This window comes from Stylophora pistillata, chromosome 3, assembly GCF_964205215.1.
Source record: "Stylophora pistillata chromosome 3, jaStyPist1.2, whole genome shotgun sequence".
NCBI classification, from domain to species: Eukaryota; Metazoa; Cnidaria; class Anthozoa; order Scleractinia; family Pocilloporidae; genus Stylophora; species Stylophora pistillata.
In genome coordinates, this window is record NC_142521.1 from 40,927,861 (window position 1) to 40,954,886 (window position 27,026).

Below are 27,026 nucleotides of genomic sequence, written 5' to 3' on the forward strand. Positions count from 1 at the left end.
ATGGGGTGTGAGGGTTACTTAGCCACCACGCCTCGGTTGTTCGAAGGGTGGACAACCCTATCAATCTCTATCCGTGTCGACAGATCGTAAATCAGCAATAACCTGATTTCCCAGCTTATGAAATCTTGTTTGTATTGGTTTATTTTGTATTATTTTTCATGCAAGTTAAGTACTGCAGCTTTTTCGAAAACGCACTGGGTCTCCAGAAAGAAATATATTTGGGTCCTAGTCTGATGAATGGGTTATTTCCTTGAGAACGACATTTTGCCCTGACAGTCCTGTCTCCACAAGAATGGGTAATGATAAATGGGGAAATGTCAACACAACTTGACAAATCGCATCGTCCTATCGGGAAAATGAGTGGGTAACGATGTTCAGAAACCGGTAAATTTCTCGTTGTAATGGACCACTGGGTTTGGAAGACTATAACAAATACTCTAAAAATATATTTTTTTTATAAAATATGTTTCTAATCTCAACGTAGTGTTAACTCTCTGCCACCATCTATTTACCGACTATGACTTTCCACTAATAAAAAAGTAAATCCTGCTGGTATTTACATCCCTGAGATCAGAGAAGCTATGCGAGATTAAATTATAATAATTGTCTTTACCAAGAACATAGCACATTGAGAATGTCAGTGCTCGAACCTAAATCTCTCAGTCTGGTGTCCACTGAGCTAAGCATTTGGCCTGTACGCATCCTATGGACCATTCGCAGTCCTTAAGTTTACCTCTGAGTAAAACTCGAGTCGTGAAAGTTGCTAGTTTACCTTGGGTACATTTCTTCTCATTCCTCCTGCTTCTGTGAATATGTCTGTTTCCGCAAGAGTCAGAGCTTTGTCGATAAAAGTGAACCCTCTCTGGAATCTAATTCTATCAATCTTAGCATTGTATCCTGCCGCTGTTATTTCGGAACCTTGAAGCGTGTTAAATTTGATCTCAACAACTGCTTTTGTACTGTAGGCAACCACTGCAATGTGTGTTTTATCAGGGCCCACATTAAAAGCTTTGACCATGTCTTTCAGGAAAGATTTCATTCTCCTCCAGTTTAGACGTCCAATACTTCCTGATGAATCTACAATGAAAGCCACGTCTGCCACAGCCTCGCACACAAATTCTGAACGATTCAAAATAGAAAAACCAAGAAATTAACTAAACTTATACCAACTCGCAGTAACTTGCTAACTACAATATCCTCCCTACTCATGCAAACGATAGTCACCTTAACAACTGCTCTACGGAATGTCGCCCAACACCCCACCTTCCAAAGCGTCTTCTTTCTTTGGAGTGGGAAGGAGGAAAGTTGCGCGAGTGAACAAACTTTTCGGAGCTAGCGGTATCAACTAAGCTTGAAACGGATTAAAAAAAGCCTAGGTGGCGACCCCTGTCTTTTTCGCCTAATTTAGTTAAGTGCGAGCTTCAGCGGCAATGGCGCTCGCTGTCAGCTAGAGCAAATTAGCAAGTTACTCGTTTTCTCCATATGCTTGGTGTGGGAGGAGAAAAAAAATCATACTTGTTCCGTAACCTGGTGAAAAAGGATTAGGCGTCCCGCCTGAAAACGGAAATTGGCCACCACATTGTCTTCCCCAACTAAAGAAAAGCAAGGTGCCTAGTAATGACTATTTCCATAGTTAGTTGTGTTTTAAACTGTTCATCGTGGTAAAACACCCCTTGAGTATGGAGCGCTGCTAAAGGGGTAAAGAAGCTGGGCAGAATGCCTGCCTTCAAAATTGAGCTCTATTTGCAATATTGTTCCAAAAACTATGACTCGGTGGAAATCCACCGACCATAAGAACAGAACAAGACGTAAATGAATAATATTCCCTGGAATACGCTGTGAATTAGTTTGACGATAAAGAGTAACCTACCCGTTGGTGTCGGCGTTGTGGGAGGTAATGTCGTAGGTGGAGGTGGAACTGGAAGAAATGAGAGAAACCAAATAAAAACGATTGATACAAAATACGTAACAATGCAGTTTTGCCTTGTTTTTCCAATTAAATTATTTCGCTCTATAAAGACTCAACGATATTCCAATATCCAATATTGTTTGTCCTCTTTAAAGAGGTGGGATACACCTTTGCCATATACAGATAAATCTTAAATGAAAGGGGATCACAATCCTTCGGGAAGGTTGGGGGCTTTTGATCGGTAACTGGTAGATGCCCCAGACTGCACTTAACTCTAATTCTTTTTTAAGCGTCACTGCGTGCTTCATAAAAGTCATAAAATTGATTATTATTATTCTGACCGTTGCAGAGCCTCCCCCTGATCCGAACAGCGAGGGCCTGGAGTTCCTTGAAAGATCCTGACACGTAGACATGGTCTTGATTCGATGCAATTTCTCTAAGCTCTGGTTCATTTGCTCCTTTGCCAACTCCAATTGCATAAACTACGACTCCTTTGTTCTTTACACCCTGTGACGCTACAGTTAGTTCGGTGAAGGCTTTGGTTTTTGTCTGTGCTCCATCAGTGATTACAATCAAAACCTAACAGAAAGAAACATTCAAAGTGATTTTAAGGACACAGGAAAGTGAAGAACTGAGTCATTAAATTACTCACTCCTACGATCAACAACCAACACCTGACCATGGAAGCAATCAAGAATAAAAAAGGATAGAACCTAGTTGTGTATCAAGTGCGAAAGTTGAACTTCAAAGATACTCCGAAAAAAAAAAGAACCAGGAAATATCGGGTGAAAATTGGGTCAAGAACGGAATCGTATTGTTACATTCACTCACTCTCATTGATAAAATATCTGGCTTCGCATCCAACGTGAGGCAGTAGCCACGAAAAGATTTATCATAAATCAGCTCTACAAGAATTCTATTTTAGCTGATTTCTAGATGAAAACACAAAAAATACTTACAAATAAGTTAAAACAGTTATCGGATACAAATGAGTAAAGTCACAACAAAGAAATATATACCCACCTTTCCAACATTTGGTCTCATGCCGTTAGCAGTCTGGAACAAATCACTGTTTGCAAGCAAAAGAGCCTTGTCTGTGTACGTGAGGCCACGCTGCCAACGCATACCGTCAAACGCACTATTGACGTCATCTGTTCCTTGGCGGTTATTAAACCGATACACCACCTTGGGTTTGTTGCTATAAGCAACAGCAGATATGTGTGTATTCGACGCACTAATGTCAAGTTTGCTGACCAATGCTTTGAGGAATCGCTTCATCCTTCCCCAGTTACTCCGTCCAATGCTTCCAGATGAGTCAATGACAAATCCAATATCTGCGATTGGTCTGCATTCATTTTCTGGAAACATTCAAATACTACACTGATTACAAGGTTGAGATTCTTTAAAGATCAAGAACTTCTGCCTCTGTTAAGGTGCATTCATCATTTTAAAGACACTCAAATTCGGTTCAGAAAACGAATAGAAAACCAAGGCATCACGCCAAACTTTTCAAAGTGGAGAAGGCAACTTGTTTCAGAGTTTGATTGTCCATGCACTTTATATATGTCTGGCAAAAAAATTGATTCGGCTCATATTCTCAAGTTAGGTAGATATCATGGCGAAACAAGGCACTACCTACTTCGTTTGGCTGAAGATCGATTTTTTCGAGGAAATCGATCACTGAATTTCGCCAGAATGCCGCTTTTGAAGCTCAGAATTTTCAGACTAATCTAGGGGCGTTGTGCCACGAATTGAAAACACTTGGACCGATAAAACGTAGCAAATCTTAAAAAACAACATCAATGCATAGGTTGACAGGAATTTGAACAATTCTTGATCGTTTATTTACACAACCTAATTGAATTTATTCGACCTTCCTTTAACGAGATAAAAAATAGGTCAAAAGTAACCCGTTATTTAACCATGTGCTAAGTGATATAATCGACTGAATATCTAGCTTTTGGAAGGCGTGTAGTGTAGTTCTTTTGGATCTCCAAAGTATTTTTTGGGGAAATGATTCAGTACGATGTATTCAAATTTTAAAGTTGGATAAATAGAGCTGATTTCACGGTGCCGTCAGTTAATCGAAAGTAAACACATTCACACGCAAACTCAACTTTAATAATAATAATAATAATAATAATAATAATTTAATATTTATATTTTGCAATTTAACATGTGGATATGATGAAATGCGCATCACAACACTTTTCGGGGGACTTTGGCCGGACTGCATCAGGAGTTTACAAACAATCGAAGGACAGTTATTTGAAGATGCCCCCTTTCCCCCAATTCCCAGTAAACAGGCCAGACTACATCACAGTAATCTCGTGAGTGGGTTCTGTAACAACCCCTGCCTAACCAAATTAACTAATTAATAGATGCAGGAGAGAGGACCTACGGTCTATTCGTCCTTATCCGAGAAGACTAGAATGTCTATCCATTTCTTTATATTTTAGAAAGGTAGCGCATTCTCCTCAGTTATTTTAAGACCTTGAGTGTTGATCCGGCCGGGGCTCGAACCATCGACCTCGACCTCCCGCACAACAGTCCAGCGCTCTAACCAATTGAGTTAACCGGGAGGCTCGATTTACGTCCAATTTACAGCTTAGTTAACATAATATCATCTTACCGTCCATATTGCTGTATTACAAAAGGGGATTGTAGTGCTAGAATTGTTGCGTTGCTCCCACAATAGCAATAACTTGGCAGAATAGTCAACACCTCCTGATAATTATTGTTTACAAAGCGTATCTCGGGGTTTCTCTGTTCCCGTTTCGTTGAAATACTTCACGTAAGAGATCTTTGTTTAAATATAAGTCTAAATGTAAGCGGAATGTTGCTGCTTCTGAAACATGTCTCTCGTGTGTGGAATAACGCTAATTAATTCAAAATGAGATCTACTGAAATAAAACGCAAAAAGAAAACATGGGACTGTGAAGCACGTGGCGACAGGATCTCAGGTCGAGTGTAGTATATACGAAACAGGAGCAAATAATTATCTAACTCCGATCATAATTTAATATATCACATTTGAATGTTTTATGGTACTTCGATGAATAAAGCTCATTTTAAGACAAATAGAGCGAAAGATCTGGAAAGGGCATAGCCCGTCACTGCAGATGTGCAACAGAGAAAAGTGCCGGCTTCGAATATTTGTTTATTTAAAAGAAGATTTATGAGGGTCAAATCTGGAAAACCACAACTTTGGCTAAAATGTTTCTATTATCCAACGTTCAACAGCTTTATATTTGTAGCAGTTCTTTCCCAGAGGCTACTGCGCCTTGTTAGTTACTCGTGCCGGTAGTAAGACTACGGCGCAGGAAGTACGTTCTCATATTCACAAAAAAGGTCACCTCTGGAAATAAAACCATTTCGGCGTATCTCAGAACTCGCGTTATCACTGCACCATCTGATACAGCAGACTCGAGTGCGTGTCGGTATACCTTCATCAAGGACTTGCATTTTTAAAACAGTGGCTTTGAAAAATTAACTCAACTAGTTAGTTATTTAGTATTCTTGCCCAAGTAGGTAGCCAAGTAAGCAGAAATCTATCCCCCTCAAATATGGTCGGGTCGAAAGCCATCAATGCATTATATGGCGATATATTATAGAGCGTAGCTGAAGCGTAATGACAAATTTAACGTAAGCCTGTTGTCTGGTCAGACCAGAATGTTCACGCCCATTGGAAAGAGACTGACATCTAGATTTAACTAGAAAAAAAAAGAAAGTAAACAAACCCATGTTGTGCCTATCTCTTTAATCTTTCCTTCCAAGATAGTAAATTGAAAAAGTCAATGACTACTTCTCATAGAAGTCCAAAGCCAATCAATGCATTATATGGCGACATGTTATAGAGCATGGTTTGATATATCAGAAGGAACTCGGCGCCTCGAACTAGAGCGTCTTGTCCACCCCAAACAAAGCTTTGCACTAAGTGAGGGACAAATTGTTATGGAATGCACGTTAACAGGAGGAGAGAATATGGCTGCTCGGCTAAGAATTAGGTCAACTTCGTCTTTTGGCCCGGAAAAACCGAGACTAGCGGAGTGGCTATCAATCCTCCTTGAACAGGCGAGAAGAGGTGTAATTACCGTTTCCCGTTTTCTGGATCGTTTGTCGAAGTCACAGTGTACTCATACTATAGTTTTGAACGAGCAGCAGACATCCTTATAAGGAGAAAGACACCCAATGCTGTTGCAGAGTTCACATCTTTTCTCTGCGATTCGTTTTATTAGTAAACAAAAATGCCAGGTTCAAGGTAATTTCTGTAATTAATAAAACAATCAATAGACATTAAAATATTAAGGAAGAGAAAAAAAATACGATTCAATCTTTCAGCTTCCTAAAAACTACTTATAAATTATTTAATCAACCAACAAAAACATGTGCAAACGAAACGTAGGAAATTTTCAAATCAAAGCAGTTTGCAATCTCCTCAGAGACCGCGGGTCATCAATGAAAAACAATAGCAAAACAGGGAAACGAGCGCCATCCTTTAAAATGGTTCCTTTTCTGATTTTTGAAAAAAATCTTACCCCTGTTCAAGGCAACTGTCATCTCGACCGGTTCCTTTTTGCACAAAGTAGGCACCAAGTGTTTCTATAGATACTCAGTGTATTGGCAGCGATTAGCGATAAAAACACCCCTCTGAATTTGATTTGATAGGTTTGACTGTAACTCATTTTGAAAACAACATACTGTCAAGGGAAGAAAATTAAGTAAAAGTGCAGGGAAGTTGAAAACTTATCAACAGTAAAATAGAGTAATATGTAGCAAGCAGTTGTTTTAATCACCGAACTAGGTTTATCTTTCGTTCTTTTTGTCCTAAAATGAGCTTTATCCACCTAGATAATAATTTTACCAAATAAAAATATAAATTCAATAAGGATCGGAGTTAGATAATTGTTTGCTCCTGTTCGTACATGTAACACTCGACCTTAGTTCCTGTGGCCACGTGCTTCCCAGTTCAATGTTGAATTTTTGCGGAGTTGTTGATTTCAGTGGACTAAATTCTGAATTAATTAGCGTTATTCCGCACACGAGCAACATGTTTCCGAACTTGCAATATTCCGCGAACGTTTGGTCCGCAGTTTGGTTGAAGACACAGTTATATTTTAAGAAAGATCTCTTACATGAAGTAATCACAGCCCCCTTTTCAACGAAATGGAAAAAGTGAAACCCCGATCCCGATAGACGCTTTGTAAACAATCATTCTGGAGGTGTTAACGGTCCTGCCAAAATATATCGCTTTTTTGGGAGCAATGCAACAATTCTAGGACTGCAATCCTCTTTGCGATAAAGAAATGTGAACGGTTAGATGATGTTATGTTAGAGAAGCTGTAGGTTGGACGCAAAATGCGAAAAAATTGAGTTTGCGAGAGGCGGTGTATATTTTCGACTATCTGATGGCACCATCAAATCAGCTCATTTTATCCAACTTTATCAAACTTTATTAACTTTATATCCAACTGATTAAAGCGCACTGAATCATTTCCCCCAGAAAAACTTTAGAGATCCAAAAGAATTACACTTCTCCTTCGAAAAGCCAGATTATTAGTCGATTATATTATTTAGCACGTTAAATAACGGTTTACTTTTTCCTATTCTAAATTTTGTTAGAATAAGGTCGCATCAATTCAATTAGATTGTGTAAATAAACGATCAATAATTGCTCTAATTGATGTCAAAATATGTATTGATGTTGTCGTTTTGAAGATTTGGTACTGTTTATTAGTTCAAGTGTTTTCAATTCGTGGAAATTCGTCTGAAACTTGGGCTTGAAAAGCGGCATTTTGGCGAAGTTCAGTTATTATCAATTTTCTCGAAAAAAAATTGATATTCAGCCAAACGAAGTATGCAGTGCTTTGTTTCACCAAAAGACATACCTAACTTGAGAATATGAGCTGAATCGATTCTTGGCTGTTGCCACCATATTTTGAAAATGTTAGATTTTTGGGCACATTTGGTCTTAAACCGGGGAAAATTCAGTTGGAGATAAACTGTAAGTCGGCCTTACAACTGGGCATTTTTAAAAATTTCTAAGGTTGGTTAGCTGAATTCACATACCACAAGGTCCGTTCTTTAACACAGTCACCATATCACCACTTTCACACGACTGTCTTTTCATGAGGCATTCAGAGCGGTCTTGGACATCATCTGAGGTACACACAGGGCTGGCTGTGTCGGGACAGTCGAGGCAGATGCACTCAGCCGTGTTGTTCACATTTTTACAACCGATGTTGTAGGGCGCATTACAGCCAACAGTCGTGCACGGATCTGTAGAGTAAACGGATTTTCGTAATTAATTATTTTAAATGAGCAAAAGGCAAGGAAATACGAAAAAACTAATGAAAGACGATCTGGAATAGCATATACCAGGGGGAGTTGTAGGTGCTGGGGTTGGTGTTGTAGCAGGAGGAGTCACTGAAATAGAAAAAGATAACATATCGTTTAAGATAAACATAAACCACTGTCTATGTTAGGAGGACGCACGGTGGCGCCTTGGACCAGTTTTATTGATGATTAGCAAAACTTACCGTCGCAGAGTCTCTTCCGTATTTCTACTGCAAGGTTGTGGAGCTCCTTGAAAGAGGCTGCTATATAGACATTTTGTTGGCTGGATGCAATTTCTCTCAGCTCTGCCTCAATTGCTCCCTTGCCAACTCCAATAGCATAGACTGCTACGCGTTTACTCTTTACACCTGCAGATGCTCTTGGTAGCGGGGTGTATGCTTTGGTTGTTGTCTGCGCTCCATCGGTGATGACGATCAAAACCTGACGGACAAAGAATTCAAGGGATCTCATGAAATGGAAATAGGTACAGCTGGTATAAACAATATTCTATCACTATACCCTGCCCGTTTATTAACATAAGAAAGACTTACAATGCACCAATGCAAAACAAAAAAAAAGATCACCAAGACACACCAGAAAGTAACAGTCTCAATTGCAAAGAATTCCTTACCTTCGGAACGTTTGGTCTCATGCCATTTGCAGGCTTGTATAAATCACTTTCCGCCAGCAAAATAGCTTTGTCCGTATAAGTAAAGCCTCGCTGCCAACGCATACCGTCGAATGCAGCGTTGACGTCATTTGTTTCTTGTCGGTTGTTAAACCGGTACACCACCTTGGGATTGTTGCTATAGGCAATAGCTGATATGTGCGTATTAGATGGACTGATATCAAGTTTGCTGACCATCGCCTTTAGGAATCTCTTCATTCTTGCCCAGTTCCTTCGTCCAATGCTTCCAGATGAGTCAATGACAAATCCAATATCTACGATTGGACTGCATTCCTTGTCTGTAAAATAGAGAAAAGGAAGTGAGTTACAAAAAATTTCTTGATGAGCACCTTAAACTGGAGTAAACCCAGTTGGAGATACACTAGAACTGGGCCTTACAACTGGACGTTTTCTAAGACTTCCAGGTTTAGTTAGTTGAATTCACATACCACATGGTCCGCTCTTTCCAACAGTTACCATTTCACCACTTTCACACGACTGTCTTTTCATGAGGCATTCAGAGCGGTCTTGGACATCATCTGAGGTACACACAGGGCTGGCTGTGTCGGGACAGTCGAGGCAGATGCACTCAGCCGTGTTGTTCACATTTTTACAACCGATGTTGTAGGGCGCATTACAGCCAACAGTCGTGCACGGATCTGTAGAGTAAACGGATTTTCGTAATTAATTATTTTAAATGAGCAAAGGGCAAGGAAATACGAAAAAATAATGAAAGACGATCTGGAATAGCATATACCAGGGGGAGTTGTAGGTGCTGGGGTTGGTGTTGTAGCAGGAGGAGTCACTGAAATAGAAAAAGATAACATATCGTTTAAGATAAACATAAACCACTGTCTATGTTAGGAGGACGCACGGTGGCGCCTTGGACCAGTTTTATTGATGATTAGCAAAACTTACCGTCGCAGAGTCTCTTCCGTATTTCTACAGCAAGGTTGTGGAGCTCCTTGAAAGAGGCTGCTATATAGACATTTTGTTGGCTGGATGCAATTTCTCTCAGCTCTGCCTCAATTGCTCCCTTGCCAACTCCAATAGCATAGACTGCTACGCCTTTACTCTTTACACCTGCAGATGCTCTTGGTAGCGGGGTGTATGCTTTGGTTGTTGTCTGCGCTCCATCGGTGATGACAATCAAAACCTGACGGACAAAGAATTTAAGGGATCTCATGAAATGGAAATAGGCACAGCTGGTCTAAACAACACTCAATCACTATACCCTGCCCGTTTATTAACATAATAAAGACTTACAATGCACCAATGCAAAAGAAAAAAAAAGATCACCAAGACACACCAGAAAGTAACAGTCTCAATTGCAAAGAACTCCTTACCTTCGGAACGTTTGGTCTCATGCCATTTGCAGGCTTGTATAAATCACTTTCCGCCAGCAAAATAGCTTTGTCCGTATAAGTAAAGCCTCGCTGCCAACGCATACCGTCGAATGCAGCGTTGACGTCATTTGTTTCTTGTCGGTTGTTAAACCGGTACACCACCTTGGGATTGTTGCTATAGGCAATAGCTGATATGTGCGTATTAGATGGACTGATATCAAGTTTGCTGACCATCGCCTTTAGGAATCTCTTCATTCTTGCCCAGTTCCTTCGTCCAATGCTTCCAGATGAGTCAATGACAAATCCAATATCTACGATTGGACTGCATTCCTTGTCTGTAAAATAGAGAAAAGGAAGTGAGTTACAAAAAATTTCTTGATGAGCACCTTAAACTGGAGTAAACCCAGTTGGAGATACACTAGAACTGGGCCTTACAACTGGACGTTTTCTAAGACTTCCAGGTTTAGTTAGTTGAATTCACATACCACATGGTCCGCTCTTTCCAACAGTTACCATTTCACCACTTCCACATGATTGCCTTTTCATAAGGCATTCAGAGCGGTCCTGGACATCATCTGAGGTACAGACAGGGCTGACTGTGTCGGGACAGTCGAGGCAGATGCACTCAGCCGTGTTGTTCACATTTTTACAACCGATGTTGTAGGGCGCATTACAGCCAACAGTCGTGCACGGATCTGTAGAGTAAACAAATTTTCGTCATTAATTATTTTAAATGAGCAAAAGGCAAGGAAATACGAAAAAATAATGAAAGACGATCTGGAATAGCATATACCAGGGGGAGTTGTAGGTGCTGGGGTTGGTGTTGTAGCAGCAGGAGTCACTGAAATAGAAAAAGATAACATATCGTTTAAGATAAACATAAACCACTGTCTATGTTAGGAGGACGCACGGTGGCGCCTTGGACCAGTTTTATTGATGATTAGCAAAACTTACCGTCGCAGAGTTTCTTCCGTATTTCTACTGCAAGGTTGTGGAGCTCCTTGAAAGAGGCTGCTACATAGACATTTTGTAGGCTGGATGCAATTTCTCTCAGCTCTGCCTCAATTGCTCCCTTGCCAACTCCAATAGCATAGACTGCTACGCCTTTACTCTTTACACCTGCAGATGCTCTTGGTAGCGGGGTGTATGCTTTGGTTGTTGTCTGCGCTCCATCGGTGATGACGATCAAAACCTGACGGACAAAGAATTCAAGGGATCTCATGAAATGGAAATAGGTACAGCTGGTATAAACAATATTCTATCACTATACCCTGCCCGTTTATTAACATAGGAAAGACTTACAATGCACCAATGGAAAACAAAAAAAAAATCACCAAGACACACCAGAAAGTAACAGTCTCAATTGCAAAGAACTCCTTACCTTCGGAACGTTTGGTCTCATGCCATTTGCAGGCTTGTATAAATCACTTTCCGCCAGCAACATAGCTTTGTCCGTATAAGTAAAGCCTCGCTGCCAACGCATACCGTCGAATGCAGCGTTGACGTCACTTGTTTCTTGTCGGTTGTTAAACCAGTACACCACCTTGGGATTGTTGCTATAGGCAATAGCTGATATGTGCGTATTAGATGGACTGATATCAAGTTTGCTGACCATCGCCTTTAGGAATCTCTTCATTCTTGCCCAGTTCCTTCGTCCAATGCTTCCAGATGAGTCAATGACAAATCCAATATCTACGATTGGACTGCATTCCTTGTCTGTAAAATAGAGAAAAGGAAGTGAGTTACAAAAAATTTCTTGATGAGCACCTTAAACTGGAGTAAACCCAGTTGGAGATACACTAGAACTGGGCCTTACAACTGGACGTTTTCTAAGACTTCCAGGTTTAGTTAGTTGAATTCACATACCACATGGTCCGCTCTTTCCAACAGTTACCATTTCACCACTTTCACACGACTGTCTTTTCATGAGGCATTCAGAGCGGTCTTGGACATCATCTGAGGTACACACAGGGCTGGCTGTGTCGGGACAGTCGAGGCAGATGCACTCAGCCGTGTTGTTCACATTTTTACAACCGATGTTGTAGGGCGCATTACAGCCAACAGTCGTGCACGGATCTGTAGAGTAAACGGATTTTCGTAGTTAATTATTTTAAATGAGCAAAAGGCAAGGACATACGAAAAAATAATGAAAGACGATCTGGAATAGCATATACCAGGGGGAGTTGTAGGTGCTGAGGTTGGTGTTGTAGCAGGAGGAGTCACTGAAATAGAAAAAGATAACATATCGTTTAAGATAAACATAAACCACTGTCTATGTTAGGAGGACGCACGGTGGCGCCTTGGACCAGTTTTATTGATGATTAGCAAAACTTACCGTCGCAGAGTCTCTTCCGTATTTCTACTGCAAGGTTGTGGAGCTCCTTGAAAGAGGCTGCTACATAGACATTTTGTAGGCTGGATGCAATTTCTCTCAGCTCTGCCTCAATTGCTCCCTTGCCAACTCCAATAGCATAGACTGCTACGCCTTTACTCTTTACACCTGCAGATGCTCTTGGTAGCGGGGTGTATGCTTTGGTTGTTGTCTGCGCTCCATCGGTGATGACAATCAAAACCTGACGGACAAAGAATTTAAGGGATCTCATGAAATGGAAATAGGCACAGCTGGTCTAAACAACACTCTATCACTATACCCTGCCCGTTTATTAACATAGGAAAGACTTACAATGCACCAATGCAAAAGAAAAAAAAATCACCAAGACACACCAGAAAGTAACAGTCTCAATTGCAAAGAACCCCTTACCTTCGGAACGTTTGGTCTCATGCCATTTGCAGGCTTGTATAAATCACTTTCCGCCAGCAAAATAGCTTTGTCCGTATAAGTAAAGCCTCGCTGCCAACGCATACCGTCGAATGCAGCGTTGACGTCATTTGTTTCTTGTCGGTTGTTAAACCGGTACACCACCTTTGGATTGTTGCTATAGGCAATAGCTGATATGTGCGTTTTAGATGGACTGATATCAAATTTGCTGACCATGGACTTTAGGAATCTCTTCATTCTTGCCCAGTTCCTTCGTCCAATGCTTCCAGATGAGTCAATGACAAATCCAATATCTACGATTGGACTGCATTCCTTGTCTGTAAAATAGACAAAATGAAGTCAGTGACAAAAAAATTTCATGATGAGCACCTTAAACTGGAGTAAACCCAGTTGGAGATACACTAGAACTGGGCCTTACAACTGGATGTTTTCCAAGACTTCCAGGTTTAGTTACTTAGGTTTAGTTATTCAGTTATTATGGATTTTCTCGAAAAAAAATCGATATTTAGTCAAACGAAGTATGCAGTGCTTTGTTTCACCAAAAGACCTACCCAACTTGAGAATATGAGCTGAATCGATTCTTGGCTGTTGCCAGCATATTTTGAAAATGTTAGATTTTTGGCCACATTTGCTCTTAAACTGGGGAAAACTTAGTTGGAGATAAACTGTAAGTCGGTCTTACAACTGGGCGTTTTGTAAAATTTCTAAGGTCAGCTAGCCGAATTCACATACCACAAGGTCCGTTCTTTAACACAGTCACCATATCACCACTTTCACACGACTGTCTTTTCATGAGGCATTCAGAGCGGTCCTGGACATCATCTGAGGTACACACAGGGCTGACTGTGTCGGGACAGTCGGGGCAGATGCACTCAGCCGTGTTGTTCACATTTTTACAACCGATGTTGTAGGGCGCGTTACAGCCAACGGTCGTGCACGGATCTGCAAGGAAACCAATTTGAAAATAATCATAAAGATAACGAGTGATAATTTTTTTCAGTTTCATCGTAAGACATTCATTCCACTAAGGACTTCAAAATTAGAAGACGCCTCTGTCAGCGCCGTTGGTGAAGAGGACTTACCAGGACACGAGTTCTGCACAATTGTGTGTGCATAAGGAGCAAGTGTCTTAAAACTCTCAGCAACGAATACTTTGCTTCTTGGTCAATTTTCGAGATCGGCAGAACCAGGTCATTTTATTTTTGAAGGTTAAAGCAGATACTGTATATTTTCCTTGGAATCAAGAAAAGTTTGGAATAAAAACAAGTCTTGAGAACACTTACCTTTAGCTGAGGCTGAAAGGGAAACGGAGGAAGAAAACAAGGTCAGATAAGGAAACGTTGTGATAGAGATGGTCTTGTTCTCACTTTATTAAACTTTCTTGGCAAAGTATTTCTGGGAGAGGTGAAGGGAATTGTGGAGGTACAAAGGAGTGTTTAAATCAAGTTATTATCAAACTGCTAGTATTTCTCTTCCTGCTTTTTTTTTCACTATGAAACTAAGGGAACACAAACACAGAAATATACGCAGTAACGTGTGGTTATTAAGTAAGCGAGCAACAAACAAGCTTGCTAAAGAAGCAAACAACCAGGCATGCAGGTAGTGAATAACCAAACAAACCAAGATAAAAGATAATAATAATAATAAAAAAAAAAACAATCGTGCTAGAAAATAGATGTATATAAAAGAAACGAACATCTTGGGGAAAAAAAAAGAACTCGACGATAATCATAAAGATGACGAGAAATAACTTTTTTCAGTTTCCTTGTAAGACATTCATTCCACTAAGGACTTAAAAGTTAGAAGACGCCTCTGTCAGCGCCGTTGGTAAAGAGGACTTACCAGGACATGAGCTCTGCACAATTGTCTGTGCATAAGTAGCAAGTGTCTTAAAACTCTCAGCAACAAATACTTTGCTACTTGAAGAGGCAATATCTTCTAGCTGCTGCCGATCAACGTTCTTTCCAATACCAAGTGAGTATACCGTAACTTTCTGATATTTAATGCCACTTGACGCATCTCTCATATTTCGGAAAGGCCCTCTATCCGTGGTCTGCTGACCGTCGGTAATGACGATTGCAATCTGCAAAAGATGAATTTATCAGTCATTCCTATGGGATATTTGTTAATCAGAGTCCAAGAACATTTGTCACATGTTTGCAGAACACCGGATGGGGTGTGAGGGTTACTTAGCCACCACGCCTCGGTTGTTCGAAGGGTGGACAACCCTATCAATCTCTATCCGTGTCGACAGATCGTAAATCACCAATAACCTGATTTCCCAGCTTATGAAATCTTGTTTGTATTGGTTTATTTTGTATTATTTTTCATGCAAGTTAAGTACTGCAGCTTTTTCGAAAACGCACTGGGTCTCCAGAAAGAAATGTATTTGGGTCCTAGTCTGATGAATGGGTTATTTCCTTGAGAACGACATTTTGCCCTGACAGTCCTGTCTCCACAAGAATGGGTAATGGTAAATGGGGAAATGTCAACACAACTTGACAAATCGCATCGTCCTATCGGGAAAATGAGTGGGTAACGATGTTCAGAAACCGGTAAATTTCTCGTTGTAATGGACCACTGGGTTTGGAAGACTATAACAAATACTCTAAAAATATATTTTTTTGTAAAATATGTTTCTAATCTCAACGTAGTGTTAACTCTCTGCCACCATCTATTTACCGACTATGACTTTCCACTAATAAAAAAGTAAATCCTGCTGGTATTTACATCCCTGAGATCAGAGAAGCTATGCGAGATTAAATTATAATAATTGTCTTTACCAAGAACATAGCACATTGAGAATGTCAGTGCTCGAACCTAAATCTCTCAGTCTGGTGTCCACTGAGCTAAGCATTTGGCCTGTACGCATCCTATGGACCATTCGCAGTCCTTAAGTTTACCTCTGAGTAAAACTCGAGTCGTGAAAGTTGCTAGTTTACCTTGGGTACATTTCTTCTCATTCCTCCTGCTTCTGTGAATATGTCTTTTTCCGCAAGAGTCAGAGCTTTGTCGATAAAAGTGAACCCTCTCTGGAATCTAATTCTATCAATCTTAGCATTGTATCCTGCCGCTGTTATTTCGGAACCTTGAAGCGTGTTAAATTTGATCTCAACAACTGCTTTTGTACTGTAGGCAACCACTGCAATGTGTGTTTTATCAGGGCCCACATTAAAAGCTTTGACCATGTCTTTCAGGAAAGATTTCATTCTCCTCCAGTTTAGACGTCCAATACTTCCTGATGAATCTACAATGAAAGCCACGTCTGCCACAGCCTCGCACACAAATTCTGAACGATTCAAAATAGAAAAACCAAGAAATTAACTAAACTTATACCAACTCGCAGTAACTTGCTAACTACAATATCCTCCCTACTCATGCAAACGATAGTCACCTTAACAACTGCTCTACGGAATGTCGCCCAACACCCCACCTTCCAAAGCGTCTTCTTTCTTTGGAGTGGGAAGGAGGAAAGTTGCGCGAGTGAACAAACTTTTCGGAGCTAGCGGTATCAACTAAGCTTGAAACGGATTAAAAAAAGCCTAGGTGGCGACCCCTGTCTTTTTCGCCTAATTTAGTTAAGTGCGAGCTTCAGCGGCAATGGCGCTCGCTGTCAGCTAGAGCAAATTAGCAAGTTACTCGTTTTCTCCATATGCTTGGTGTGGGAGGAGAAAAAAAATCATACTTGTTCCGTAACCTGGTGAAAAAGGATTAGGCGTCCCGCCTGAAAACGGAAATTGGCCACCACATTGTCTTCCCCAACTAAAGAAAAGCAAGGTGCCTAGTAATGACTATTTCCATAGTTAGTTGTGTTTTAAACTGTTCATCGTGGTAAAACACCCCTTGAATATGGAGCGCTGCTAAAGGGGTAAAGAAGCTGGGCAGAATGCCTGCCTTCAAAATTGAGCTCTATTTGCAATATTGTTCCAAAAACTATGACTCGGTGGAAATCCACCGACCATAAGAACAGAACAAGACGTAAATGAATAATATTCCCTGGAATACGCTGTGAATTAGTTTGACGATAAAGAGTAACCTACCCGTTGGTGTCGGCGTTGTGGGAGGTAATGTCGTAGGTGGAGGTGGAACTGGAAGAAATGAGAGAAACCAAATAAAAACGATTGATACAAAATACGTAACAATGCAGTTTTGCCTTGTTTTTCCAATTAAATTATTTCGCTCTATAAAGACTCAACGATATTCCAATATCCAATATTGTTTGTCCTCTTTAAAGAGGTGGGATACACCTTTGCCATATACAGATAAATCTTAAATGAAAGGGGATCACAATCCTTCGGGAAGGTTGGGGGCTTTTGATCGGTAACTGGTAGATGCCCCAGACTGCACTTAACTCTAATTCTTTTTTAAGCGTCACTGCGTGCTTCATAAAAGTCATAAAATTGATTATTATTATTCTGACCGTTGCAGAGCCTCCCCCTGATCCGAACAGCGAGGGCCTGGAGTTCCTTGAAAGATCCTGACACGTAGACATGGTCTTGATTCGATGCAATTTCTCTAAGCTCTGGTTCATTTGCTCCTTTGCCAACTCCAATTGCATAAACTACGACTCCTTTGTTCTTTACACCCTGTGACGCTACAGTTAGTTCGGTGAAGGCTTTGGTTTTTGTCTGTTCTCCATCAGTGATTACAATCAAAACCTAACAGAAAGAAACATTCAAAGTGATTTTAAGGACACAGGAAAGTGAAGAACTGAGTCATTAAATTACTCACTCCTTCGATCAACAACCAACACCTGACCATGGAAGCAATCAAGAATAAAAAAGGATAGAACCTAGTTGTGTATCAAGTGCGAAAGTTGAACTTCAAAGATACTCCGAAAAAAAAAAGAACCAGGAAATATCGGGTGAAAATTGGGTCAAGAACGGAATCGTATTGTTACATTCACTCACTCTCATTGATAAAATATCTGGCTTCGCATCCAACGTGAGGCAGTAGCCACGAAAAGATTTATCATAAATCATCTCTACAAGAATTCTATTTTAGCTGATTTCTAGATGAAAACACAAAAAATACTTACAAATAAGTTAAAACAGTTATCGGATACAAATGAGTAAAGTCACAACAAAGAAATATATACCCACCTTTCCAACATTTGGTCTCATGCCGTTAGCAGTCTGGAACAAATCACTGTTTGCAAGCAAAAGAGCCTTGTCTGTGTACGTGAGGCCACGCTGCCAACGCATACCGTCAAACGCACTATTGACGTCATCTGTTCCTTGGCGGTTATTAAACCGATACACCACCTTGGGTTTGTTGCTATAAGCAACAGCAGATATGTGTGTATTCGACGCACTAATGTCAAGTTTGCTGACCAATGCTTTGAGGAATCGCTTCATCCTTCCCCAGTTACTCCGTCCAATGCTTCCAGATGAGTCAATGACAAATCCAATATCTGCGATTGGTCTGCATTCATTTTCTGGAAACATTCAAATACTACACTGATTACAAGGTTGAGATTCTTTAAAGATCAAGAACTTCTGCCTCTGTTAAGGTGCATTCATCATTTTAAAGACACTCAAATTCGGTTCAGAAAACGAATAGAAAACCAAGGCATCACGCCAAACTTTTCAAAGTGGAGAAGGCAACTTGTTTCAGAGTTTGATTGTCCATGCACTTTATATATGTCTGGCAAAAAAATTGATTCGGCTCATATTCTCAAGTTAGGTAGATATCATGGCGAAACAAGGCACTACCTACTTCGTTTGGCTGAAGATCGATTTTTTCGAGGAAATCGATCACTGAATTTCGCCAGAATGCCGCTTTTGAAGCTCAGAATTTTCAGACTAATCTAGGGGCGTTGTGCCACGAATTGAAAACACTTGGACCGATAAAACGTAGCAAATCTTAAAAAACAACATCAATGCATAGGTTGACAGGAATTTGAACAATTCTTGATCGTTTATTTACACAACCTAATTGAATTTATTCGACCTTCCTTTAACGAGATAAAAAATAGGTCAAAAGTAACCCGTTATTTAACCATGTGCTAAGTGATATAATCGACTGAATATCTAGCTTTTGGAAGGCGTGTAGTGTAGTTCTTTTGGATCTCCAAAGTATTTTTTGGGGAAATGATTCAGTACGATGTATTCAAATTTTAAAGTTGGATAAATAGAGCTGATTTCACGGTGCCGTCAGTTAATCGAAAGTAAACACATTCACACGCAAACTCAACTTTAATAATAATAATAATAATAATAATAATAATAATTTAATATTTATATTTTGCAATTTAACATGTGGATATGATGAAATGCGCATCACAACACTTTTCGGGGGACTTTGGCCGGACTGCATCAGGAGTTTACAAACAATCGAAGGACAGTTATTTGAAGATGCCCCCTTTCCCCCAATTCCCAGTAAACAGGCCAGACTACATCACAGTAATCTCGTGAGTGGGTTCTGTAACAACCCCTGCCTAACCAAATTAACTAATTAATAGATGCAGGAGAGAGGACCTACGGTCTATTCGTCCTTATCCGAGAAGACTAGAATGTCTATCCATTTCTTTATATTTTAGAAAGGTAGCGCATTCTCCTCAGTTATTTTAAGACCTTGAGTGTTGATCCGGCCGGGGCTCGAACCATCGACCTCGACCTCCCGCACAACAGTCCAGCGCTCTAACCAATTGAGTTAACCGGGAGGCTCGATTTACGTCCAATCTACAGCTTAGTTAACATAATATCATCTTACCGTCCATATTGCTGTATTACAAAAGGGGATTGTAGTGCTAGAATTGTTGCGTTGCTCCCACAATAGCAATAACTTGGCAGAATAGTCAACACCTCCTGATAATTATTGTTTACAAAGCGTATCTCGGGGTTTCTCTGTTCCCGTTTCGTTGAAATACTTCACGTAAGAGATCTTTGTTTAAATATAAGTCTAAATGTAAGCGGAATGTTGCTGCTTCTGAAACATGTCTCTCGTGTGTGGAATAACGCTAATTAATTCAAAATGAGATCTACTGAAATAAAACGCAAAAAGAAAACATGGGACTGTGAAGCACGTGGCGACAGGATCTCAGGTCGAGTGTAGTATATACCATCCTCGGAGACCCAGGGGCAGTGAGTCGATTTCAAGTTAAGGGCAGAAGAGCCCCTGGGGACATTGTCTTACAAGACTAGTTCCAAAGGGTCGCAATCGTTCTGGCATCTGATTGGTGCCAGAAAATCTTTGTGTTTTCTCCCCAATCAGAGTGAAGTGTCGTTGGGAGTCTTTTCGTGTGGTTTAAACGCAAATATTCAACAAGCTCTGTTGCTCGCTATGACTGTTTGGGCCGTGCGACGAAGCTTTGCCCGAGGTGAATAGTTTCAGTCTCAGCACACAATGTAAGAGAAATCGATCAGATTGTCCGCGAAATCTTACCGGAAATTATACTGAATACTTTCGCAGGTATGACAAGAGAACGAGTTTAAAAGTTTGCGAGGTTCGCATAAAACACAATGGTTGCAAGCATTGATATGTCGCTTTAAACGTTAGATGAGATGTAAGCCTAAAGCTTTCAAGAGTTTTTGTATAATTTGCTGTCACTGAAACTTTTCCAATCCCGTGAAGTTATTTCGTCGCACGGGCCACGCAGGTGTGTCGAGCAACTGGCGCTTACGCATTTTTTGTGCACGCTCGGCCAAAATTTAATCCAATCTTCGTTTGAAAAATTAAAAATAAAAGCTAAACGTGGAAACTTTTGTTTATTAGATGTGGGTAGATAACCCTGTACTAAGCTGACATTTACAATAATGCAAGCCCGCCCTTTCCATCCAATATTTCTTGGTCTTTGGTTTTGTTTTTCCTAATGAAAGCAGCATCGATTCCAAATGATCAAAGGTAATTAACTTGGTCTTCAACAATCGACAAAAGAGGTGAAATGACAATGACCAAGGAACTAGAAGAGAATCCGTAGCCTTTCGAGCTCAAGAATTTCAACACTCAACGCAGCAGTTGAAAGATTAAACTTTCTCCAAACCCCTTCGGTAACTGTCCGAAAACATATCTCCTTTCCACGATGTTCTCGATGATTAGTTTTAGTTCAGATTTTAATTCGATAACCGGAAACACAGCTAAGCTTTCTTTAAGCGCTTGCAGGAGGTCGTCCACGTACTTGACGTTATCTGCAAGTTTGGCCATATTGTAAAGACTTTACTACAAGGCAACGATTGGAATTTGGCGCGCACAGAAAGCTACGTAAGCATAAGCGCCAGTTGCTTGACATACCTGCGTGGCCCGTGCGACGAAATAACTTCACGGGATTGGAAAAGTTTCAGTCACAACAAATTTTCCAAAAAATCTAAAAAGATTTAAGCTTATATCTCATCTAACGTTTAAAGCGACATATCAATGCCTGCAACCATTATGTTTTATGCGAACCTCGCAAACTTTTAAACTCGTTCTCTTGTGATACCTGCGAAAGTATTCAGTATAATTTCCGGTAAGATTTCGCTGACAATCTGATCGATTTCTCTTACATTGTGTGCTGAGACTGAAACTTTTCACCTCGGGCAAAGCTTCGTCGCATGGCCGTGATAAACATAGCGAGCAACAGAGCTTGTTGTACATTTGCGTGTTAAAAGACTCGAAAGGACTCCAAACGACACTTCACTCTGATTGGGCAGAAAAACACAAAGATTTTCTGGCACCAATCAGATGCCAGAACGACTGCGACCGTTTGGAACTAGTCTTGTAAGACAATGTCCCCAGGGGCTCTTTTGCCCTTAACTTGAAATCGACTCACTGCCCCTGGGTCTCCGAGGATGAGTATATACGAAACAGGAGCAAATAATTATCTAACTCCGATCATAATTTAATATATCACATTTGAATGTTTTATGGTACTTCGATGAATAAAGCTCATTTTAAGACAAATAGAGCGAAAGATCTGGAAAGGGCATAGCCCGTCACTGCAGATGTGCAACAGAGAAAAGTGCCGGCTTCGAATATTTGTTTATTTGAAAGAAGATTTATGAGGGTCAAATCTGGAAAACCACAACTTTGGCTAAAATGTTTCTATTATCCAACGTTCAACAGCTTTATATTTGTAGCAGTTCTTTCCCAGAGGCTACTGCGCCTTGTTAGTTACTCGTGCCGGTAGTAAGACTACGGCGCAGGAAGTACGTTCTCATATTCACAAAAAAGGTCACCTCTGGAAATAAAACCATTTCGGCGTATCTCAGAACTCGCGTTATCACTGCACCATCTGATACAGCAGACTCGAGTGCGTGTCGGTATACCTTCATCAAGGACTTGCATTTTTAAAACAGTGGCTTTGAAAAATTAACTCAACTAGTTAGTTATTTAGTATTCTTGCCCAAGTAGGTAGCCAAGTAAGCAGAAATCTATCCCCCTCAAATATGGTCGGGTCGAAAGCCATCAATGCATTATATGGCGATATATTATAGAGCGTAGCTGAAGCGTAATGACAAATTTAACGTAAGCCTGTTGTCTGGTCAGACCAGAATGTTCACGCCCATTGGAAAGAGACTGACATCTAGATTTAACTAGAAAAAAAAAGAAAGTAAACAAACCCATGTTGTGCCTATCTCTTTAATCTTTCCTTCCAAGATAGTAAATTGAAAAAGTCAATGACTACTTCTCATAGAAGTCCAAAGCCAATCAATGCATTATATGGCGACATGTTATAGAGCATGGTTTGATATATCAGAAGGAACTCGGCGCCTCGAACTAGAGCGTCTTGTCCACCCCAAACAAAGCTTTGCACTAAGTGAGGGACAAATTGTTATGGAATGCACGTTAACAGGAGGAGAGAATATGGCTGCTCGGCTAAGAATTAGGTCAACTTCGTCTTTTGGCCCGGAAAAACCGAGACTAGCGGAGTGGCTATCAATCCTCCTTGAACAGGCGAGAAGAGGTGTAATTACCGTTTCCCGTTTTCTGGATCGTTTGTCGAAGTCACAGTGTACTCATACTATAGTTTTGAACGAGCAGCAGACATCCTTATAAGGAGAAAGACACCCAATGCTGTTGCAGAGTTCACATCTTTTCTCTGCGATTCGTTTTATTAGTAAACAAAAATGCCAGGTTCAAGGTAATTTCTGTAATTAATAAAACAATCAATAGACATTAAAATATTAAGGAAGAGAAAAAAAATACGATTCAATCTTTCAGCTTCCTAAAAACTACTTATAAATTATTTAATCAACCAACAAAAACATGTGCAAACGAAACGTAGGAAATTTTCAAATCAAAGCAGTTTGCAATCTCCTCAGAGACCGCGGGTCATCAATGAAAAACAATAGCAAAACAGGGAAACGAGCGCCATCCTTTAAAATGGTTCCTTTTCTGATTTTTGAAAAAAATCTTACCCCTGTTCAAGGCAACTGTCATCTCGACCGGTTCCTTTTTGCACAAAGTAGGCACCAAGTGTTTCTATAGATACTCAGTGTATTGGCAGCGATTAGCGATAAAAACACCCCTCTGAATTTGATTTGATAGGTTTGACTGTAACTCATTTTGAAAACAACATACTGTCAAGGGAAGAAAATTAAGTAAAAGTGCAGGGAAGTTGAAAACTTATCAACAGTAAAATAGAGTAATATGTGGCAAGCAGTTGTTTTAATCACCGAACTAGGTTTATCTTTCGTTCTTTTTGTCCTAAAATGAGCTTTATCCACCTAGATAATAATTTTACCAAATAAAAATATAAATTCAATAAGGATCGGAGTTAGATAATTGTTTGCTCCTGTTCGTACATGTAACACTCGACCTTAGTTCCTGTGGCCACGTGCTTCCCAGTTCAATGTTGAATTTTTGCGGAGTTGTTGATTTCAGTGGACTAAATTCTGAATTAATTAGCGTTATTCCGCACACGAGCAACATGTTTCCGAACTTGCAATATTCCGCGAACGTTTGGTCCGCAGTTTGGTTGAAGACACAGTTATATTTTAAGAAAGATCTCTTACATGAAGTAATCACAGCCCCCTTTTCAACGAAATGGAAAAAGTGAAACCCCGATCCCGATAGACGCTTTGTAAACAATCATTCTGGAGGTGTTAACGGTCCTGCCAAAATATATCGCTTTTTTGGGAGCAATGCAACAATTCTAGGACTGCAATCCTCTTTGCGATAAAGAAATGTGAACGGTTAGATGATGTTATGTTAGAGAAGCTGTAGGTTGGACGCAAAATGCGAAAAAATTGAGTTTGCGAGAGGCGGTGTATATTTTCGACTATCTGATGGCACCATCAAATCAGCTCATTTTATCCAACTTTATCAAACTTTATTAACTTTATATCCAACTGATTAAAGCGCACTGAATCATTTCCCCCAGAAAAACTTTAGAGATCCAAAAGAATTACACTTCTCCTTCGAAAAGCCAGATTATTAGTCGATTATATTATTTAGCACGTTAAATAACGGTTTACTTTTTCCTATTCTAAATTTTGTTAGAATAAGGTCGCATCAATTCAATTAGATTGTGTAAATAAACGATCAATAATTGCTCTAATTGATGTCAAAATATGTATTGATGTTGTCGTTTTGAAGATTTGGTACTTTTTATTAGTTCAAGTGTTTTCAATTCGTGGCGCGACGCTCCGAAATTCGTCTGAAACTTGGGCTTGAAAAGCGGCATTTTGGCGAAGTTCAGTTATTATCAATTTTCTCGAAAAAAAATTGATATTCAGCCAAACGAAGTATGCAGTGCTTTGTTTCACCAAAAGACATACCTAACTTGAGAATATGAGCTGAATCGATTCTTGGCTGTTGCCACCATATTTTGAAAATGTTAGATTTTTGGGCACATTTGGTCTTAAACCGGGGAAAATTCAGTTGGAGATAAACTGTAAGTCGGCCTTACAACTGGGCTTTTTTAAAAATTTCTAAGGTTGGTTAGCTGAATTCACATACCACAAGGTCCGTTCTTTAACACAGTCACCATATCACCACTTTCACACGACTGTCTTTTCATGAGGCATTCAGAGCGGTCTTGGACATCATCTGAGGTACACACAGGGCTGGCTGTGTCGGGACAGTCGAGGCAGATGCACTCAGCCGTGTTGTTCACATTTTTACAACCGATGTTGTAGGGCGCATTACAGCCAACAGTCGTGCACGGATCTGTAGAGTAAACGGATTTTCGTAATTAATTATTTTAAATGAGCAAAAGGCAAGGAAATACGAAAAAATAATGAAAGACGATCTGGAATAGCATATACCAGGGGGAGTTGTAGGTGCTGGGGTTGGTGTTGTAGCAGGAGGAGTCACTGAAATAGAAAAAGATAACATATCGTTTAAGATAAACATAAACCACTGTCTATGTTAGGAGGACGCACGGTGGCGCCTTGGACCAGTTTTATTGATGATTAGCAAAACTTACCGTCGCAGAGTCTCTTCCGTATTTCTACTGCAAGGTTGTGGAGCTCCTTGAAAGAGGCTGCTATATAGACATTTTGTTGGCTGGATGCAATTTCTCTCAGCTCTGCCTCAATTGCTCCCTTGCCAACTCCAATAGCATAGACTGCTACGCCTTTACTCTTTACACCTGCAGATGCTCTTGGTAGCGGGGTGTATGCTTTGGTTGTTGTCTGCGCTCCATCGGTGATGACGATCAAAACCTGACGGACAAAGAATTCAAGGGATCTCATGAAATGGAAATAGGTACAGCTGGTATAAACAATATTCTATCACTATACCCTGCCCGTTTATTAACATAAGAAAGACTTACAATGCACCAATGCAAAAGAAAAAAAAAGATCACCAAGACACACCAGAAAGTAACAGTCTCAATTGCAAAGAATTCCTTACCTTCGGAACGTTTGGTCTCATGCCATTTGCAGGCTTGTATAAATCACTTTCCGCCAACAAAATAGCTTTGTCCGTATAAGTAAAGCCTCGCTGCCAACGCATACCGTCGAATGCAGCGTTGACGTCATTTGTTTCTTGTCGGTTGTTAAACCGGTACACCACCTTGGGATTGTTGCTATAGGCAATAGCTGATATGTGCGTATTAGATGGACTGATATCAAGTTTGCTGACCATCGCCTTTAGGAATCTCTTCATTCTTGCCCAGTTCCTTCGTCCAATGCTTCCAGATGAGTCAATGACAAATCCAATATCTACGATTGGACTGCATTCCTTGTCTGTAAAATAGAGAAAAGGAAGTGAGTTACAAAAAATTTCTTGATGAGCACCTTAAACTGGAGTAAACCCAGTTGGAGATACACTAGAACTGGGCCTTACAACTGGACGTTTTCTAAGACTTCCAGGTTTAGTTAGTTGAATTCACATACCACATGGTCCGCTCTTTCCAACAGTTACCATTTCACCACTTTCACACGACTGTCTTTTCATGAGGCATTCAGAGCGGTCTTGGACATCATCTGAGGTACACACAGGGCTGGCTGTGTCGGGACAGTCGAGGCAGATGCACTCAGCCGTGTTGTTCACATTTTTACAACCGATGTTGTAGGGCGCATTACAGCCAACAGTCGTGCACGGATCTGTAGAGTAAACGGATTTTCGTAATTAATTATTTTAAATGAGCAAAAGGCAAGGACATACGAAAAACAAATGAAAGACGATCTGGAATAGCACATACCAGGGGGAGTTGTAGGTGCTGGGGTTGGTGTTGTAGCAGGAGGAGTCACTGAAATAGAAAAAGATAACATATCGTTTAAGATAAACATAAACCACTGTCTATGTTAGGAGGACGCACGGTGGCGCCTTGGACCAGTTTTATTGATGATTAGCAAAACTTACCGTCGCAGAGTCTCTTCCGTATTTCTACTGCAAGGTTGTGGAGCTCCTTGAAAGAGGCTGCTATATAGACATTTTGTTGGCTGGATGCAATTTCTCTCAGCTCTGCCTCAATTGCTCCCTTGCCAACTCCAATAGCATAGACTGCTACGCCTTTACTCTTTACACCTGCAGATGCTCTTGGTAGCGGGGTGTATGCTTTGGTTGTTGTCTGCGCTCCATCGGTGATGACAATCAAAACCTGACGGACAAAGAATTTAA

General features: G+C 40.4%; 1 protein-coding gene across 8 annotated transcripts in view; it reads right to left on the minus strand.

Annotated features, from left to right (window-relative positions):
• LOC111343164 (uncharacterized) overlaps positions 1–27,026 on the minus strand; it is a 119,860-nt gene that overhangs the window by 15,177 nt on the left and 77,657 nt on the right. For 4 of the 8 annotated variants that reach the window (XM_088754368.1, XM_088754371.1, XM_088754370.1 and 1 more), the window contains 31 exons: positions 26,769–27,006; positions 26,608–26,655; positions 26,300–26,509; positions 25,815–26,149; positions 25,387–25,624; positions 25,226–25,273; positions 24,918–25,127; positions 18,140–18,474; positions 17,458–17,695; positions 17,078–17,125; positions 15,980–16,326; positions 14,880–15,120; positions 14,321–14,332; positions 13,770–13,979; positions 13,020–13,354; positions 12,594–12,831; positions 12,433–12,480; positions 12,125–12,334; positions 11,640–11,974; positions 11,213–11,450; positions 11,052–11,099; positions 10,744–10,953; positions 10,259–10,593; positions 9,831–10,068; positions 9,670–9,717; positions 9,362–9,571; positions 8,877–9,211; positions 8,449–8,686; positions 8,288–8,335; positions 7,979–8,188; positions 3,095–3,267 (listed from right to left, as the gene is read on the minus strand). In XM_088754368.1, the coding sequence (XP_088610494.1) occupies positions 3,095–3,267; positions 7,979–8,188; positions 8,288–8,335; positions 8,449–8,686; positions 8,877–9,211; positions 9,362–9,571; positions 9,670–9,717; positions 9,831–10,068; positions 10,259–10,593; positions 10,744–10,953; positions 11,052–11,099; positions 11,213–11,450; positions 11,640–11,974; positions 12,125–12,334; positions 12,433–12,480; positions 12,594–12,831; positions 13,020–13,354; positions 13,770–13,979; positions 14,321–14,332; positions 14,880–15,120; positions 15,980–16,326; positions 17,078–17,125; positions 17,458–17,695; positions 18,140–18,474; positions 24,918–25,127; positions 25,226–25,273; positions 25,387–25,624; positions 25,815–26,149; positions 26,300–26,509; positions 26,608–26,655; positions 26,769–27,006 (6,255 nt within the window). The other 4 variants (XR_015999018.1, XM_088754372.1, XM_088754373.1 and 1 more) reach the window with 4 other exon arrangements.